General features: G+C 38.0%; 2 protein-coding genes across 3 annotated transcripts in view; one reads left to right on the top strand and one right to left on the bottom strand.

Annotated features, from left to right (window-relative positions):
- The window catches only part of LOC110860684, a 50,955-nt gene that overhangs the window by 20,235 nt on the left and 12,196 nt on the right, over window positions 1-18,524 (bottom strand). The window contains exon 2 of one of the 2 annotated variants that reach the window (XM_035860506.1): window positions 10,535-10,585. In XM_035860506.1, the coding sequence (XP_035716399.1) occupies window positions 10,535-10,543 (9 nt within the window). In that variant the 5' untranslated portion in view covers window positions 10,544-10,585. Of the gene's footprint in view, window positions 1-9,067; window positions 10,102-10,534; window positions 10,586-18,524 lie in introns of those variants that run through there. The other variant, XM_035860505.1, reaches the window with a different exon arrangement.
- On the top strand, window positions 15,398-18,436 carry LOC110860683 (dynein light chain LC6, flagellar outer arm). The gene is made up of 3 exons (XM_022109775.2): window positions 15,398-17,873; window positions 17,950-18,033; window positions 18,099-18,436. The coding sequence occupies exons 1-3, from the start codon at window positions 17,712-17,714 to the stop codon at window positions 18,267-18,269; spliced, it is 417 nt and encodes a 138-aa protein (XP_021965467.1). The 5' UTR covers window positions 15,398-17,711; the 3' UTR covers window positions 18,270-18,436.

Below are 18,524 nucleotides of genomic sequence, written 5' to 3'. Positions count from 1 at the left end.
TATGTTGATGCATATGCATGAACGAAATATATGACGCTGTATGTTTACAAAATTAAAAATAGTTGTGACACATCACAATGGAAAATGTTTTCGGCATTGTTTTCCTTTTCTTTATTAGCTTTGGATCTCATTTCTAAACACGCCGACATTAAAAGCGACTATTTATGCGGGGAGGGGAAGGAATAAGGTGTGCAAATATTTATGGACGTTATTATTCGCAATATCATATCAACGTTATGAAATATGCAAACATTCTACATATTGCATTCCTCTCTTCTCATTCCAATAAAACTCTTTTATACAACAACCCATATTGATAACAATAATAATACCAAGATAAACTCGGGCAGAGTAAAGTTGAAAGTCTGAATTTTTTTACGGGTCTTCATGTAACATACAATTTTAAACGGCCGACATAATTTAAATGTCATTGAAACTTAATTCAGTTCAGGATATGTATGTATCTATTTACTATTCTGGATGGAATGATGTGGGTGTCGAGTCGTTCTTGGACTAAAATTCTCGTATTCGACACCTGCATACATACACCTTCACGATGTAATAAAGAACGTCCGGGAATGAATGGGAATGCGCGCTCTAGCGAGTATATTGACAAATCAATAAACCCGCGAACTATAATAATTTAAATTTCTGAAAGCCCACTTCATTAGGGTCAATTTGGTATATCACTCTTAAATTTCAAAAATGGATAAGGGTAGAAGAAGCTTGTTTGAAAGGGAGCTGTTAGCAAAACGAGTGATGGAGTTCTACAACACGACAGCCAACCGAGACTCCAAGGTGACCTGGAACTTTTTTAAGCAGGAAGGAATTCCAAGTTCAAATGTGTATTCCTACATAAAAAAGTTCAAGGATTCCGAAAATGTGCAATTCAAGAAGCCAGCTGGTCGTCCGGCGAAGCTAGCGACCACTCGAGTGAAAAATAGAATTGAAAAAATTTTCAAAACCAAGCCATCAACGTCAGTAGCTGTAGCTGCCAGGAAAGTCAAAATTTCCAAAAGCTACCTGGGGGAAATTAAGGTCCATAAATTAGGAATCAAAGCAAGGACCAAAAAACCTGCACCAAATTACAAGCCCGTACAAGAAAGTCGGATCAAGGATTGCTGTCAAAAATTGTTGAAGAAAATGCGTGGAAAAGTAGTGATCCTGGATGACGAAACGTATGTTCCGGTTGACCCTTCAAATCTTCCAGGGCGTCATTTTTTTCATAGCTCGGATCCCTCTGAAGTGGCTTATGAAGAAAAAGTACGAAAAAAAGACAAATTTCCAAAGAAATATTGCATTTGGCAATGCATCTCCAGTCACGGACATGTATCAGACCCGGTAGTTCTCGAAGGGAATATCAATCAAGATATTTATCTGAAAAATTGCGTCAAGGCTGGATTGGAAGCATTTATTAATAGGTTTCACAAAAATGATAAAGTTTTGTTTTGGCCTGACCTCGCCACTTGTCACTATGCAAAGAAAGTGACCGAGTACCTCAGAAAGAAAAATATTGATTTCGTACCAAAAGATATCAACCCACCTAATGTACCCCAACTCCGCCCAATCGAAAAATTCTGGGCACGTTCTAAGTCAGTATACTCCCGGCTTCAAGATGTGCCTGACACCTTTCGAAAATTCAAAGGACGATGGAAGAAAATCACCTCGGAAGTGGCAAAAACTTCGGGAAAAAATTTAATGAAAAATCTTCGCAAGAAAATCGAACTAGTCGCCAACGGGGGTGTGGCGGCCTTAGCTATTAATTAAATTATGTAGGTACGTATTTGGTATTATACATATGCAAAAAGTTTAAAATTCCGATAACTCATTGTGATTTTATGACCACATTTTCAGACCATTCCCATTCATTCCCGGACGTTCTTTAAGTAAGTGCACATAATCACTCAATTCCAAGTTAAACATCCGCTTCAGTACAAAATAAACAAGTACATGCAATCCAAACATTGCATTTAACACTCACTCTTCAAATTCAGAGTGTACATAATTTGAAACCTGTTTCAGTTTCGTAAGTTGGCTAAATTTCATGTAAAATTCTAGCTAATTATTTCAACTTGAATTAAATAACTTCCTCTCTCTCACTCACTCTGGAACAAATGAGTTCATTACTGTCACAATGTTTTGTGAACGCAACCTGTAATTATTTTCTCCATTTGTTGTCGTTTTCACACAAAATTTCAAACATTTTAATCACCCAGCAGAAACGACCTTGATTTTCTCTGCACCCAAAAAATGAATTTAATTCAACTACCGTTCGTCCCGTAACACCAATGCTGCCTACCTTTGCCTTGATTTATGCATGTAATTTGAGGACGCGTTGCCATTACCGGGTCGCATTTTCTGCAGTAACCTCGCTTACCTCAGCATAAAGGAAGGAATGACAATGTCAAGTGGGAACAAACTCGTCGTCATTTCATCCTCATTGCATGTCATTACATGCACACATTTACAAAAAAGGATGCAGCATGTTGACTCTCATTTCAGCGTTGCGTTAATATTTGTCTTTTAACAAAGTTGGCATCACAATCGGAACTCGACACCCCTTAAACCAACCCCACTTGAACATTTTTCATTTATTTCTTTCAACTGTTTTTTTGAAGGAAAAGTCATCAATTCTCGTCCAAGAGCAAGGCTGAAAATACGACCTATTTGACCTCTCTCCATTAATAGATAGAGCACCCGGAGGAATAAATTAGTCAAATTATATGCACAAGAAAATCATCCTTATTATTCCTCAACCCAAAAGCAGTTAAATGTGCTAAGGTGCCCGTTCAGAAGGAGACGTGGCATCAACCAAGTCAAGCAGCGAGGACATTTTTGCATACTTTATAACACTTCCTTTAAGAACCTCATGCATATTTATGCATGCCTTCCCCACTCTAAAAGTTGAGCAATGAAAGAAAATGACTTATGTTTCGCTGATAATTAAATGCATAAAGTCAAAACTTTTTACCACCGGGAGACCCAAAAGGAAAGAAAAATAAAACCGTCAAACCGGAGAAAGTGAGCAGTTAAGCTTTCATCGTGCATGAATTAATACCACACGCGTTTTCATCACCCAATTGTGAATCTCAAACGGTGGGTTGGTCTGCTCCTTCGGCTTCCTGCATGGAGAAAACAGGACGAGGAACGATTCCTTTGAAGTTTTCACTTCTGAATGGAACCAGAAACTTAAGTTATATAAGTTTGCGGGTGCTTGCTGACTGGCATTTTATTTACCAGGCAATCAATCACCTCATGTACTTCTTAAGCTAACCCAGATTTTTGATACGGTGTGTTGTTCAGTCACTTGCATGAATGAATTTTATTCACCGATGTGAATGAAAAGGTTGCACGTGTGCCTTTCTAACTTTGTGTGTCTACTTATCCGATGTGACCCTATCGCAAGTTGTTAGTAGAGTGTGCTAATCTGGTTGGTGGAACTTTTCCTGATAAGATTACTTTACGAAAGAGCGGAAGCATATGTACTTTTGAAAACCCAAGTGAAAAACCAAGCCCTTGAATTACCAAAAATTCGATGATGCATCACAATAGCATGCAAATATGTACAGGAGCTAAATATGTATTTACAGTGAGTGGGCGAATCCAGATATTTACAAGTATTAGCACATGCCCAAGTTTTCTCGTCAAAAGCGGGCAATAAATTACACCACACCGAATTTCACTTGTCACTTGTACAATTATTAGCTGAATTGTTACCCACGGAATAAATTTTGTCCATTCGAGTGTAACCATCTTTTAACCATAACCACTTTTTCCCCTGCTTAAACTCCAACCAACCGTTCAATTACGTACTTTACAATAAGCGCCACGTGACATGCTCCGACCGACGTACATTATGAGCAATTCCAATTTTGGGAATGCGTCCCGCACTCCTTCCAACTTTTTGCCATGACCTGATCGGTTTTTGTATCATTAACGCATTTTGAAAATGCTTCTGACTTTATTTTGGTCTGATCTTTCTTTGCTCACACTTTCTTGCACTACTCATGCCTTGACTGGAGTTGAATAAGCAGACAGGAAAACAAAGGAGATTAGTATCAGAGAGCAGCTCTGAGAGAGAAATGCTCTAATTGGACTTGGTGACTACTAAAATCCTCGTAAATGGTTCTAATGAGTTTTGTACTAACATAAAATGACATTTTAATGGCCAACCAACAACGAAAGAAGCCATACGAGAGGCAATAAGATCAAGAAACTCTTTCAAGAAATTTTGGCAGCACGTTTTTCCTCGTAATTCTCGACTTACTTGAGACTTGACTGTTTTACCCCCTAAAACTGAAACAACTACTGCACTCTCTAACCAAAGAGCCGGGTTGTATTCGGATATATTGCTTTCGAAGACGAGAAATCATTCCGACGAGAGCAAGAGCTAGAGAGAGAGAGAAAATTGGAGACGGGTATTTCTCTCTTTGACTCGTTCGTTGGTGCATACGACGACATGACTTTCGTCTTACGGCGAGATTAGCAAAAGTCAAAGTCCAACGAGTCGAGAGAGACCTTTCTTCTTTGTCCTCTTACCACCTCCACCATAATTTCTAAACAATTTAGCAAGAAGCGAGTAGCACCACAGTAAATACTGGAAGGTGCCAAATTTCTTAATTTCTGTCAACACAGGGATACACTCTTGGCACGGGTAGTAATACTAATCCGGGTAAAACTGCACATTTCCTTCCGGTTCTCTCCTTCCTTCCTTCTTGGCGAAGTCTTCTTCTCCTCATCCGTTCCTTGCTAACTTTGCCATGAAGAAAAAGAGGGAGCAAGAATTTCATGGCGTTCTTTTTATTACTATAATTGGCTCGTCTCTCTAGGAGTGAGAGCTTTACAAAAACATAGCTCGATTAAGTCACACTCTTAACCTTTACTCCAACGGTCGGTTATTGGTTCATCGACCGCTTTGTGTACACACTGACCCCAGTTGCAGTTCTTGGCAGCGTTACCTTGCTCTTTCTTTCATGGCGTACAATAACATGAATTTTTAGCTCAAAAGCGTTTCGTAAACAATACGACTGACTGGATCATCATCGCCACAATAACAAATATAGAAATACCAACCATGGTCTTACATATCTGGGCGTTGGCCAAGATCTCGTGTGCCTCATCGCCACCGTATTTTCTACATATTTTCACGGATGTGCGAGTATTGGCGTGCTGGATGCAGTGCAACATGCGGCGATTGAAACTTATAAACATTGTGGTTTTATAAACATGACGAGATTTATGAGACGTGAAAGAAAATTGCATCTCTTGTGCAGCTAGCATTTTAAATATTTGAGGTTTCGCCAGCCAACAAATAGCTCATGTACAATGCCAATATCTAATTACACCTCTCTGCCGACAATTGTTGTACTCTTCTCCTTGGAAAACCGCATCTCTCGCTCGTTATGAATCACTGATCAGGAGAGTAACCTGTTTGTCTATTCGAGTGAAGAAGAGTGAAGAATTTTAATCCCAATGTTCCAGTTCTGATTAACGTGCAATTAGCCATTTTATGAGTTCACATATTTCATCAAATGCCACGATTACTAACAATGTTCCTGGGAAAACTATTTGTCTGCGCTTTATCATCCATTGCTAATTGAATATTATCATATTCACGAAGCCCTCAAATTTTGACCACTTGAAAGTAAACACGACATGAATGAAAAGGATCATCTTAAAACCACCGCAAGCAGTAATCAAAGAAAAATGCAGTCCTCTAAACGAGTGTGAGTGAACTAAAGCAACAAGCGATATGCAATCCTGTTGACCACAACAAGCTTATTACAAAAGCCTTTCTGTAATGGACATGTCGCTCTTTTATTGTACTGACTGGCAACTTCTGCTTCTTCATTCAAGAAAAGAATCTCTGCTTTTTTTATCCCGAGCGAGTGAAACAAATCCACATCACATTTTATTTATGGTGAAGGCATCCGCTCCTTCTTCTTCTCCGATTCATTCATCTATCTCTTTGCAATAACAATATTATCATTCTCTTGTCAAACCCTGCTTACATAAAGTCAACAATTTTATCATGACAAGAATCTGAGAAAAAAAAATGTAACCAACCGACCAACCGGGTGGACTGAAATTAAGCTATTGCTCCATGAACTCTCGAGAATATTGACAGCTCGTTAGGGTTACCTGTGCTAAGCCTACCTTTTTAGTCGTGGCATTTACAGATGAACTTATGTACATGCACCTCTACACCCCAGCATAATTGAAAATGTTTGAGTAGGGACGAATTCTATCTAATCATTACGAGTGGAGAAATCTTTGAGATTTTTGATTGATTGAAAATGTGATGCCAGAGGAGAAGAAGGAGAAGGTAGGTTGTTGCTTGGCTGGTCCTTCCTGATTAGAATTTTAATTCCTCTCCCTCTAATCTAACCCACAGATAGTTAAATTCGAGACGATTATAAGTGCAGGATAATGAGAGTACGATAAGTTTTCAACAGAGAGGAATGTAAATATGTATACACGTCGTGGGGTCAAAGTTTAGCGTGGAGTTGACATGACCAACTAAATAAAAGGTAGATGCACGCACGCTGGCTGGTTGATTGAATAATTTTTGACGACCGAGCAGTAAAATCATCCATCTCCGTATTCGGATCTTGGACAAATTGGGAGTTACAAGGAAAACGGGAAGTATTAAATAAACTAAAAGCGTAATTTAATAACTGTTCGATTCAGGATGGAATTTTACGTTTTATGTGCCCAATATTTTACGAGACTCGGAGCAGCAGCCTACATAATACATACGTCTCAAATGGGCATGTCTCCTCTCCCAGTTACTTTATAAACTTGAAATCAAATCACCATAAATCTTTGCCTTGTTTAAAACTGCATAAAAATGTCCACCAAAAATGTAGATCAGATCGCATTATGCTCTTCCACCTCAGAAAAAAAGATAACATTCAGCTAATGTTTCTCCCACCTCTTTTAAATTATCTTATCGATTCAGACCATCGATCGTGTGTCGACGATATTAACAATTTAAACCAGCCATGACAATTCATGGCGAGATCAGAAGAGTCAAAGAGTGTCGTCTCTCTCGATTTTGTCAAGGGGCGAGATTTGTCCGTCGACTGTCTAATTCACAATTCTGATACATTCCTCGCACCATCGATTGACTGACATTATCTGTTTCTTGTAACTTTCAAAATCTAAAAGCATCTTTGAGACGAGACCTTCACTCGACGTCACATATGCACCTCAACTCCTCAGCTCATACATAACTTGTCTACATTCATCATCGCCAGCACCACCACTAGACAGAAACAACACCAATTTTTGTGTCAAGTGCACTTTTCCGATGAACAGGCAAAAAAATTGTTGAATTGCTGCATGTACTCCTCAATCATAGTAGCACTCTTGGTTTTGGCACACTTTCATCAATGCGAATAAACAGGTTACTATAAGTAGAAAAATAAGTTTGTAAATTATTTTCAAATTGAAAATTTCAATTTCATTCGACTCATATTACAAAGAGGTATTGTATCTTTTGTATTGGGTAAAAATACTGCTGAACTTTTTTCAACGATAACGGTGTCACAGTTGTCAATATAGAATTCACAATAGAATTTAACCCTTATTTATTTCAGTGAGTTCTATTTAAACCTGTCAGATTTATACGAAACAGGATGCACAATCAGCTCCATATTTAGTCAATTTGCCATGAACATGACATTTTATTCCGATTTTGTAAGTCAACGATAAGAAGACAGAGACAAAGACAAACAAGGCGAGAGTTAGATGGGAAGGTGAGATTGCGAGGTGTACGTACGTATTTTTTATCCTTCAAAGTGCAGTTATCTCGCTCCCTCCCCTTGTTGCACTTATTTAACATATTGTTTGTTATTGTTCTTATGTTACGGGTAGTCGCTCAAATAAATAATGCACAAATCCCTTATTATTCGCTCCTGGTTTGGTTTCATAAAATAATAACCTCCTCTCGCACTCGCAGTTTGTCAGTGTCATTTATGATTTCTTTTATTAATATGATTCCTCTGCTGCTCATCATTTTCTCTGCTTTCTCAAGTCAGACTTGATATCGTGTCATTTTCCACGTTTCTTCTTTTACTTGCACATCTCTCTCTCTCCTTCCCAAAGACATAAGTAAATGCAGGCAGACCGAGAAAAGCATTACGTTACTTACATAACGCATCATTTGTGTCATAACTCATTTTTCCACCAACTCCATCCACAGACAGAGCTGCATAAGTTATTTAACACCGTTTTTTCTCAGACACAGACGCGGCTGATTTTGGCGAACCGACCAAGAAGAAGAAGACCATTTATTATCAAGGGTGTACATCTATGTACAACTGCTACCGACGGAGCGACCAAGGGGATACGTGTAGCCGAATAAGTACTGCATATTACATCATAAGAGAGTTCATCCCACCGAATGTGGTAATAATCCGGTTTGTTTCCTTTTTATTATTTCAAGTCCAGTTCCCATATCTTCTGAAGGTGGTGCTTATAACAACATCTTCCGCTTTTTTATTACAACATTGCCGACTTGACTGCACTAAATGTGCTTGACATTTCATACGATTCCAGAGAATCGTAAAAGTGTTGTATTAGTTTGTCTATGGGTTATGTATTACTTCGTACAACGCATCTGAAACTTTGACTATAGCACTTTTCGGACTTTTGAGTTCAAGTTGTTGCCGTGAAATAAAATAAAAACTTGACAGATTTAATGTGAAGGAAGAAAAGTTGAGACTTCTCGGAAAAGACAGCAGCAGTGTCACGTCAAGTTAAACTCCTTAAAGGAAAAAGATTGTTCTCTTATTATTATTGACGATGCGATTTTTAAGCCTTCTTTTTCCTCCTCGTTTCTACTTTGACGTGACTAGTTCCATTGTTTATTGGAAGGAGAATGATGTGATACTAATGCGTAGTGACACTGACAGGCAAACTTATTAGGCAGGCAGGTTAACCATTATGCCGACATGTGTAGTTACTTGATTTTTCGCAAATTAAAGTGTCAAAGAGTTAATTGAATGAAAGAAGGAAGAAAGAAAGAATTGTGCATGGGAGTGAATATTGTAAAAAAAAGTACCGGCTTTAGGGTCCAATTTGACATGTTAAATTATTGCCGAGCAGTCCATTCCATTATTCCTTGCAGTAGTGAGATCAATTAATTAATATTGCAAAATAACACGCTCACAAGTATAGTTTTTTTACACCCCGATCTAAATTACTAATAACTTGACACATCTCAAACTAAAACACGGCTGGACTTTAGAAATCATGTCACGAAGAGTAATTTGTTGCTCACTGCATTCTAAAACTTTCGTCACTACCAACACCACCAAGAAAAGTGGCATGTTTAGAATGTACAATCACCTTCACTGTACGCACAAGATGCAGCCTTAAAATCGTCTCCAAAACTTGTATCGACCCTGAGAAATTGTCCACGTAATTCGACTAAAGTTCCGTGTCCATAAAAATCTTCGTAGCGGAGAAGAATACCTCAACCTCACACATTTTTACAGGTAATCAACCCCACCGGATCCAATCCGCCTCAATCATAGGCACACATTCGTGTGGTGTGACACACAACAATAACAATCAGCAACAATAACAGTAGAGTTCCATGACCATTCTTCTGTCCAGCAGCCAGATCAAAAAATCCAGGAAGGAGGGGATGGATGGACGAGACGAAAAACCACAAATTAAATCAAGAAAGAGAGACAGCTATGAAAATTGATTCTGTTACGCGTCCCATGAAATACGGTTCGTTACTTTTTGTGACGTGTTCAATTTCAACGTGTATGTAACCCAATATACAGAACCAATGATGCACTAACAGAAATTACGGCTATAAACACACCACAAATCACTCAACAATTTTTCATTTCAACAAACTTCTCGCGTACAAAATATTGTTCGGAACAACACCAATTTGATTTGAAAATGATCACGATAAATGTACATGTACTTTACACCACCACGAGTGTAAAATGCCTTCAGTTTTTAGATACTTGGCCAGCTCCCTGGCTAACAAACAGATTCAAATCGCTCTTGTCGAGCTTGTGATGTGAATGTGACGTGATTTAACCCCCAGCAGCAGCAGTAGCACTGGTGTTGCCGTGATGATGAGCGTGTGAATGGACAGCAGATACAGAATGGAATACAAATACGACGACGACGAGAGAGTTGTTGTTTGCAAAACTGGCTTTGCTTAAATGTCTTCCTATGCCGTTCAGAAGGCTACTTTGCAGACCTATCTAATGCATATACATAAAATTCATTTATAGCCAAAACCATTGCTAAACCGGGGAGCAGTCAGTAGATAAAGAATGGGTCGGGCAACCAAGGTGGAGGAATATGTAGTAATCCATTCCATTCCATTGTATTTACGTGTCGATAATACAATCCACACATTCGCATGCACAAATCCATCGCGTTAACCGATCATGGATTCTTTCACATGAGTAAATATTAGCAAAGCAAAGGTGATTCTCTTCACGTCGCTCTTTACACATAATTTTACAAGCGTATGTATTTGCATAAGGATTATTACCTGTCTCATGTCTCCTCCTCGGGACCGAGTCTGACTACCAGCAGGAGTGTCCTGTAAATGACAAAAATAAATAAAATCAGATTATATTGTCCACACACCAAAATTTCCTTTCCTGCAACGTCACAATATTGATCCCTCGTCCATTTGTCCTTCTCCCCAATTGACTGACATAGTGACATTTCAGATGCAAATATTGAATATCGATTAACACCTTGGTCTAGTCTAATAATATCGCAGTCGAAGTTAGTGGAGGATGGATGGCTCCCAGACCGAACTAGGTTTCTAGAACTAGATTACTTACTGCTTCTGGCTGCATTTCCAATCATAAATTAATCAATCCACATCAAACAAGAGGACAGGGCGTAGTGGGTTTTATTGCCTCGTTTATACATATTTTCTCCTATATAGCATTACTTAATTGTGTGTTTGTGGTTTGGTGTTTTCTGCCAATGTCATCCCTCCCGCAGACAGAAAGTATTTATCAAGTCCCTCTCCTGCCTTACATACTTTTGTGTCCTAATGAAAGAGAAAGTTTCACAAAAGAGTGTGCAATGTGGTGCTAGTGGTGAGTGAAATGGGGCAAATTTGTGTTTGTTTTTGGGGTCGTTTTACTTATAAATCAGGAGGCAACCTTTTGTTTCCTGACTTATTTGGCCTGGCATGCCATCCATTCAGGGACGGAGAGAGATTCATTCCTCAAGAAGGAGGAATTTAGGCCAATTTTGTCCATTCCTGTCACTTTGAACTTTATTGGACCGTTGTGCTATTCCTGTTTTAGATTGCATTCCTCCATTCGAAATTTGTTGGCTGCTACTACTGCACGATTGAGATTTGATTGAAATTGGGCCGATTTCTTTGAGTAACTAGGAAGGAAATGACGATTGGGTGGCCAAAAGAGATTCACTTATTGCAACAACAATTTATATCTTTCTCCCCTTGGTTTGAAAACAGCCTCAAAATCCGACGCGCATCTTCTCCCCATAAAACCAACCAGGAAATTTATATGTTTCCAAATTAGTCGGGATATGGTGCTGGCTGGCCTAGTGAAACTTTAACTTTTATTATGCCAGATAAGTACTTACACTCGCGACTCAAACTGAATCACTGCTTTTAACGAGTCTCTCTCCCTCCAGAAGAGAAAAACTATTTCATTTGCTCCGTTTCGTTTTGTCATACTTTTGGGAAAAAATATAAAAATTTCGACAACATGAAAGCTCCCGGAAACTTTAACGAATTTGCAATAACATAAACAGAGCAGAGAGAGAGAGAGAGAAAGAAAGCTTTCCACATTATTGCATCGCTGGCAGGCACCTTTTTTGCCTTCATTCGCTCCTTTCCGCATCCACTTCCGTCCGATTTTATACGTGTAGGAAGCCAACCAAACGAAACGGACCTAAAAATCGGAACTGGTTAGAGAATCATAGCCTCGAAAGAAAGATATTTTATGGAAAATCAATACACGAGTGGATTTGAAATGGAGAGACAAATTGATACTTTTTTTAGCAATAATCGTGAAAAATAAATCCTCTTTAGGGGATACAAACCTTAAAAAACCTTGCACTGGTGCATATATATGTACTAGTATATTTTATATTATGAGAGCCGACAGCTGAAAATTTTTCCCAGAAAGAACTTCTTTGACTTTTTTTGCAAAATAAAACGTGCCGAAATTTAAACCATGTTCATTTTTTTTATCCAGCTCGGAATAAATCTATCATCGATCCTGCAAAATCCAGTCCAATCCACCCACTTTCGGATAATTCATGGAATCAGGAGCCCAGGAGGACAATTGAACCGTGATAATAGTGGAAAAAGAAGAAGAAGAAAAAATCAGGAGAATTCTGCTTTGTACTTTTCCTTACATACGTATGGCCGGATTTTATATGAATTCCGTGTACAAAAAGCTGCATAAATGTCGATTATTTACTACTACAAAGAGAATAAATTGTCATCTGCTGTTATTTTGTAGAAAAATAATAACATTTCTTTGAACTGGGAATGAATAGAAAAAATAATGTTTCGAAAGTCTGGCAGGTGGTTCACTGCACAGGAAAGAAGGAACGAAGAGAGAACGAGGAGACATTAAATCGACGGATACAATAAACTAACCTACGGTCAATATTTGTAGGTTTTTTTTAGCTGCATTTGGGGAAAGTCGACGACGACAAAATGAGTTCCATTATATATGTGGACACGATCAATATATGGTGATTTACTCGAGTTTTTATGATGACTCGTCGTCTGCACTTATCTTTATTTACTATATGATAAGACTGCACATTCGAACTTAACGTGTGTACATAAATGTGAGACTTGTGTAATTGTACGTATAGTACTATCCTCAATACCAACCCCACCCAATTTATATGTACATGCCTAATACATTTTGGCCTTATGTAGTCCAAATATTTTCCCATATCCCAAAATAACAGTCGAAAACACTGTGTGCATTCTGGCATTGTCCAAATATTTGCTGCGATCGAATCGAGGTGTATTTGATCTCGTTAATCTTCACTTCAACTCTCGAATCGTTGACACAGAATGGCCTAATTTTTTTTTGCTTTTATGGATCAACACGGCACCTTTTTTATTAAACTTTTCGGAAAATCACACGAATACGAATACAGTTTATTAAATTACTGCTCCGTCCTCATTACTTATATGCTTACTGCACATGTATGTATCCTCTTTTCTTTAGGACGTGAGATCTATATAACTCAATAACTGTCACTTGTGAAACGTGATTGTGATTAAGGAAATGAATACAATTAAGTGTTTTTCTTAAAAAATGGTAAACTATTAATTAACCCGTGATTTTCACGGTGCAGGATTTACCCATAATACACCTACCTACATATATGCATACCTAGAGAACAATGAGCTTTGTAGGAACGACTTAATTGCGACCAACCAACAACTTAACAACTCTCAGCATCCGGGGAGCGAAGAAGGGTCACGTACAAGAAATAACGCCATGGAAGGCAGCATGTAGGTAATTCAATCCGGAATAAAATTCAAAGTCGGCAATTAACAAATCGCAAGTAGGAAAAGGTAGCCAAATCAAGCATGTACAAATACAATTTTAACTAAAGAACGTCAAAAATCCACCTCAACTTTATTTTCCCTTCGTACAATCTTCCCACACATATCTCGTAAAAATGCCTGGCATTACTCCTCAGTTGGAACAAAAGGAAAAATGACGACAAATCATTCATCCACAAGATTCAATTGAATTAGATTTATTAGATGTCAAGGGGGCCAAGTCTTATCTTTTGTCCTCCTTCTCGTCTCAAGTCCCTCTCTCAAAATTGAATCTGCTGACAACAATAATACTCACTCGTAAAGACTAGAGACCACCTCACACAGACAAACCAGCTAGCAGATCAAGCCTCATTTTTAAATATGCACACAGTACAAAACGACCCCCACAAACTAGCCAGCCAGCCGAGATCTGCATATGTAATAATAATAAAACGCATCAAGTTAGACAGACTTTTTAGCAATTTACATTCGAATCCCATCATCATCATCTATCTGATTACACGGTGGAATGGAACAATGGCTCAGACTCAGGCTTCATCAACAAGCAATTTAAACTTTTGCATGCTCTTCTTCGTCCTCGTCTTCAGTTCACCAGGCAAACGAATACTACACTTTGTAAACTGACTGTCTTTTTTTTTACCGCATGTATTAAAAAATAGGTTACCATTGTGTCGAGCTTAATAAAAAACGGTGGTGTTGAGTGAAATTCTCAGTTCGATAAATAAACGGATCAAAACAATGGTGTCATACATACGTACTCTCACTTGACACCGGTTTAAGTAATGTTATTATGGGCTCCTTCTAATAAATATTTCCTGTGTAATTTACTGCAATCAGTTTTCTAAACCTTTATTCATTACCTACATTATAATAATGTGGTCTTCTTATTACTGTGTCAGTCCTCCTCACAATGTGGGCAGGAGAGAATGGAACGCATTTTCCAAATTACATTCCAAATTCTGGATGCATTAGCTTAACAATGGGCAACAACGGGTCATCAAATAACAAAACCCACGTACACACGTTTTCCATTGTTTGCACACATTTTTGTGGGGGTGGAAGAAAGATATGTACCTACGCAGTCATTTTGATGACTTCATTACTGAAAAATTGGATAAGAATGTGGTCAAAGTTATTTTTACGGATCGAGTTATACATACTTCTAAATTCTTCACTTTAATCTTACCCGTGATGTCTCCTCCAGAAACAAAACTGGGGAACTTTACTGCTTCAAAGCTCCACGAACGATATGATCGCCAAAACCTCCACGTGCACTCCATTATTGCGACTCATAAAACCAACAACTCTTCTCAACTCGAGGAGAAAAGATGCAAAAAAAAGTTTAAACTCAAATACTTATCAACCTTCGCTTCTCGTTTCAATCAACACATTGCCGAATGAAGCTAACGACCAAAAGCTTTCTAAAGTACTGCACACACAGAAGAAGTAGATATCCATCAACAAATACATATCGCTCCGTAACAATCGTATCCTATTTTTGTGTCGGATGCAATGTTTTCTCAACTTTTTGTCTGCAGAGTAAAATAAGAATAAGGAAAAGAAAAGAGTAAAATTTATCACAAAATTTAAGCCCCAAATTGCAAGACCAGCTCCATTTCCGAATTGAATACAGCGTAATAACGAGTCACTGGTTAGTTACGGGTTATAAAGTGATAATAATGTGCAATAAATCTGCACATTTATTGGCGAATCTAAGACGAGATGAGTGATTGGTTTGGTCTGAGGAGATTATTATATGACTGACGAAAAATAAGATTGACCCACATTTCTCACTCATCCACAGATTTATTTAGCGAATATGCGCTCACTTGCACATTCTTTTCTAACTGCTTAACCAAATAAAACGCTGAATGTGCACGATTGCATGTGTGTGTTGCACTTTAATCAGTGTATTATTGAATCGATCGACGGATTTGAATAATTTTCTGAGCGAATATATATATATCTAACATGCTTAACCACAACCAAAAAATACAGCGTCGTGAATATTTTAAACCCTTTTGTGCGGTTGGCAACTTATTCGATATCGATTTTATTGTGCTATTATAACTAATTGAATTTCCTTATTTGCTGAAATGTTGGGCTAAGCACGATCAAGCCTATCGAGCAGTGTATAAAAACCTGATTACCTGACCTAGACACCATAAACTAGCCAGTTTTACTGGCACATAAATATTTATTGCAATTTGTTCTTATATGTGTATCAACAAACAACAAGGAATTGAAAGTCACAAACAAACCAGGTCGGTCTGTCTTCAGTGTGAAAGTACATCCACTAAAAACTAATTTTTTGTCTGTCTCCTAGTCCTAATTCTTCTTAACTAATTACGTTGTCGGCAGGCTGATTGACATCAGACACTAAGGATGAATTAATTAAGAAAGTGACTAATGAATTTCCTTTCTGTTTCGCACGGATGAATGAAAAACTGGGTCTCATTTTTTGTGTGACCGAGGTGGTGTTCCGTTTTGTACAAAAAAACGTGCAAAAATTACACATGTACAATTTGCAGTATTTTAAAATTTTTCTCTGAGGGAAGGAATAATAAGATACATATGTACCTACATAAGAATAAGGATAAGAGTAGATATGGACCATGTTTATATGATCAGGAAGGCAATAAAGATTTTTTTACAGTCTTCTTAAACAAATAAATAAGCACCGAGTCATTGTTTATGTACTGTCCGAGTAGGAAAAGTCATGCTGCAGACGTCTCTCTCTTATTCCATTCATAAACTAAACCCTAAGATAAGTAAGTAAGTAAATAGATCATTCATTTCATTCTTCCTCAATTCCTAGACTGGAGGGAGAAATACGTATGCACACATCTTGCTAAAACTATGTATACAAACGGTTCATTCGTAAAAAAATCACCTCTGCCTCATTGGTATTCTTAAAGGAAGAAGAAGCGAGTGGATTCGCTCATTTTTTTATCACCTATTATCTTGTGAATGAGTGCTTATTCTTGCAGTCACGACCTGACGAACTTAGCGAGGAACTTGCATTAAAATTATGATGGGGAGATTAACTCCAAGACTTATGAAGCCCCGTACAAATAAATAATATTCACATATGAATGAATAAAGTTATTACAAAATTAGCAAAATTCACCGCAAAAGCCAAACTAATCCCTGCTAAATCCTTTTACATATGAATGTGCACATACACAAATATTAAATAAGTTCACGTACGTAGTCCCCTCACTCACTCATATTTTGCCAACAATGTAAAGACGTGATTGTGAACAAAGCTTGCACAAATTACATATTCTGATGCTTCCCTATAGTTTTAACTTGCAAAGAGAGGTCAAAGTTCGAAAACCATGAAGAAATCATATCCACCGCTGCGCTTTTTATTTAACACAACTCTTTCTTCTCGTATAATTGCTGCCATTATCGAAATAATTTTGGCTGTTGCATTACCTTTCTTTTGGTGGTTAATGGTTAAGTCAGAGTTTAATATGCATGCGGTCAGAGGATGGATGCGAGAGTCAAATTGCAAATTTTATGCCGGAGGTTTGCTATTATAGATAAACCCCCATTTATGTATGTATTATCTGCATATATTGCTATGCATGCGTTCGTAACTTTTGCTTTTACTGTCATTCAGCAGACAATTCACGAGATAAAAATGACAGGTGCCCATATAATACAATTATATATGATTTTAGCCTCTCTCTCTCCACGGCCGTCTCCTCGTCCGTACGTGAGGATGATGAATGATGGATTCAAACTCAAACTATTGTGCTGACAGTTTAGCTTAAAGTTGAAAAAATTACTGCCAACATTATCGCATCCTAATGTTGTTGCACACTTTAATTGCAGGATCTGCCACACAATTGGACAAATGTATCAACACCATGAAATATATGCATGCAGGAGAATGGGAGACATTACTACGCATCATTAGACGGCAAGATTGCGGCAGGTTTCTAGAAATTTAGATTACAAAGTTTCCGTCATGGAGACAACTCATAATCTGACAAGCCAACGAAGAAAGTATTTTGACGTCGCTAAATTCTTTCTAAATTCGCCTGCTAAACGGATTTCATGCCAAAAGCGGATACACATAGATATTTTTATATTTCTTTTTTCGTAAGGAAAAATCGGTGGGAAAATGACTGGGAAAGGAAACAAGGTTCAGAAGGAGATGTGGAACTGGGAGTGGAAAAAAGCAAAGCCTGTGGGAAAAGATGAGAAGGAAGCGACTCCTGCCACCAACGAACCGGAAGTTCCAGAGGCAGGGGAAGAATCCAAGTATCAGTACCCGCTTATCTGTGTATGTCTGATGACGACGATAACTTTTATGCTCGATTCAATCAGGAAATCTAAATCTTCGTAACTTTTTTGTGCAGATGTCAGAAATCCCGAAACAGTTTGAGACCGAGATGATGGACACCATAATGTCAGCCGTGGACCGATTCACGACAGATTTGCCAGTGAGTAGCACACGTCACTTTATAATTCTCTGGCAACTTTCAACATTCAATTTCGAATTATGTAGAAAGCGTGTCAGTACATCAAGCAAGAGTTTGACCGCTTGTATGAACCTTTGTGGCATTGCGTCATCGGACAGAGCTATGGATTTGATGTCACTTATGACCAGAAGTCCATCATGTACATGTTCTATCTTGGCAATCTGGCAATTCTCGTCTGGAAATTTGTCACCTTCTAAAAAATTTGAGTATCCCGTATGAAATTATAACTTTACAGTCTGTAATTTGCCTGCGATTCTTTTAGAAAAATATATATGTCGAGTCAGAGTATCCTCTACCCAATTGTGTATGTATAGAATATGGGGAAAACAAGAAATAAAAGCGATGTCAATTCATATCAAGATAAGGCCTGCATGGAAATTAGTTTACAATTACTTTGTCCCCAAAATATGAATATACATCCAATTCCACTCCATAATATTTTCATCTCCTTA

The sequence above is a fragment of the Folsomia candida genome, unplaced genomic scaffold (genome assembly GCF_002217175.1).
Source record: "Folsomia candida strain VU population unplaced genomic scaffold, ASM221717v1 Fcan01_Sc033, whole genome shotgun sequence".
Classification (NCBI taxonomy): domain Eukaryota; kingdom Metazoa; phylum Arthropoda; class Collembola; order Entomobryomorpha; family Isotomidae; genus Folsomia; species Folsomia candida.
The sequence above is the reverse complement of the archived record's forward strand: the minus strand, read 5'-3'. Positions and strand labels throughout refer to the sequence as shown.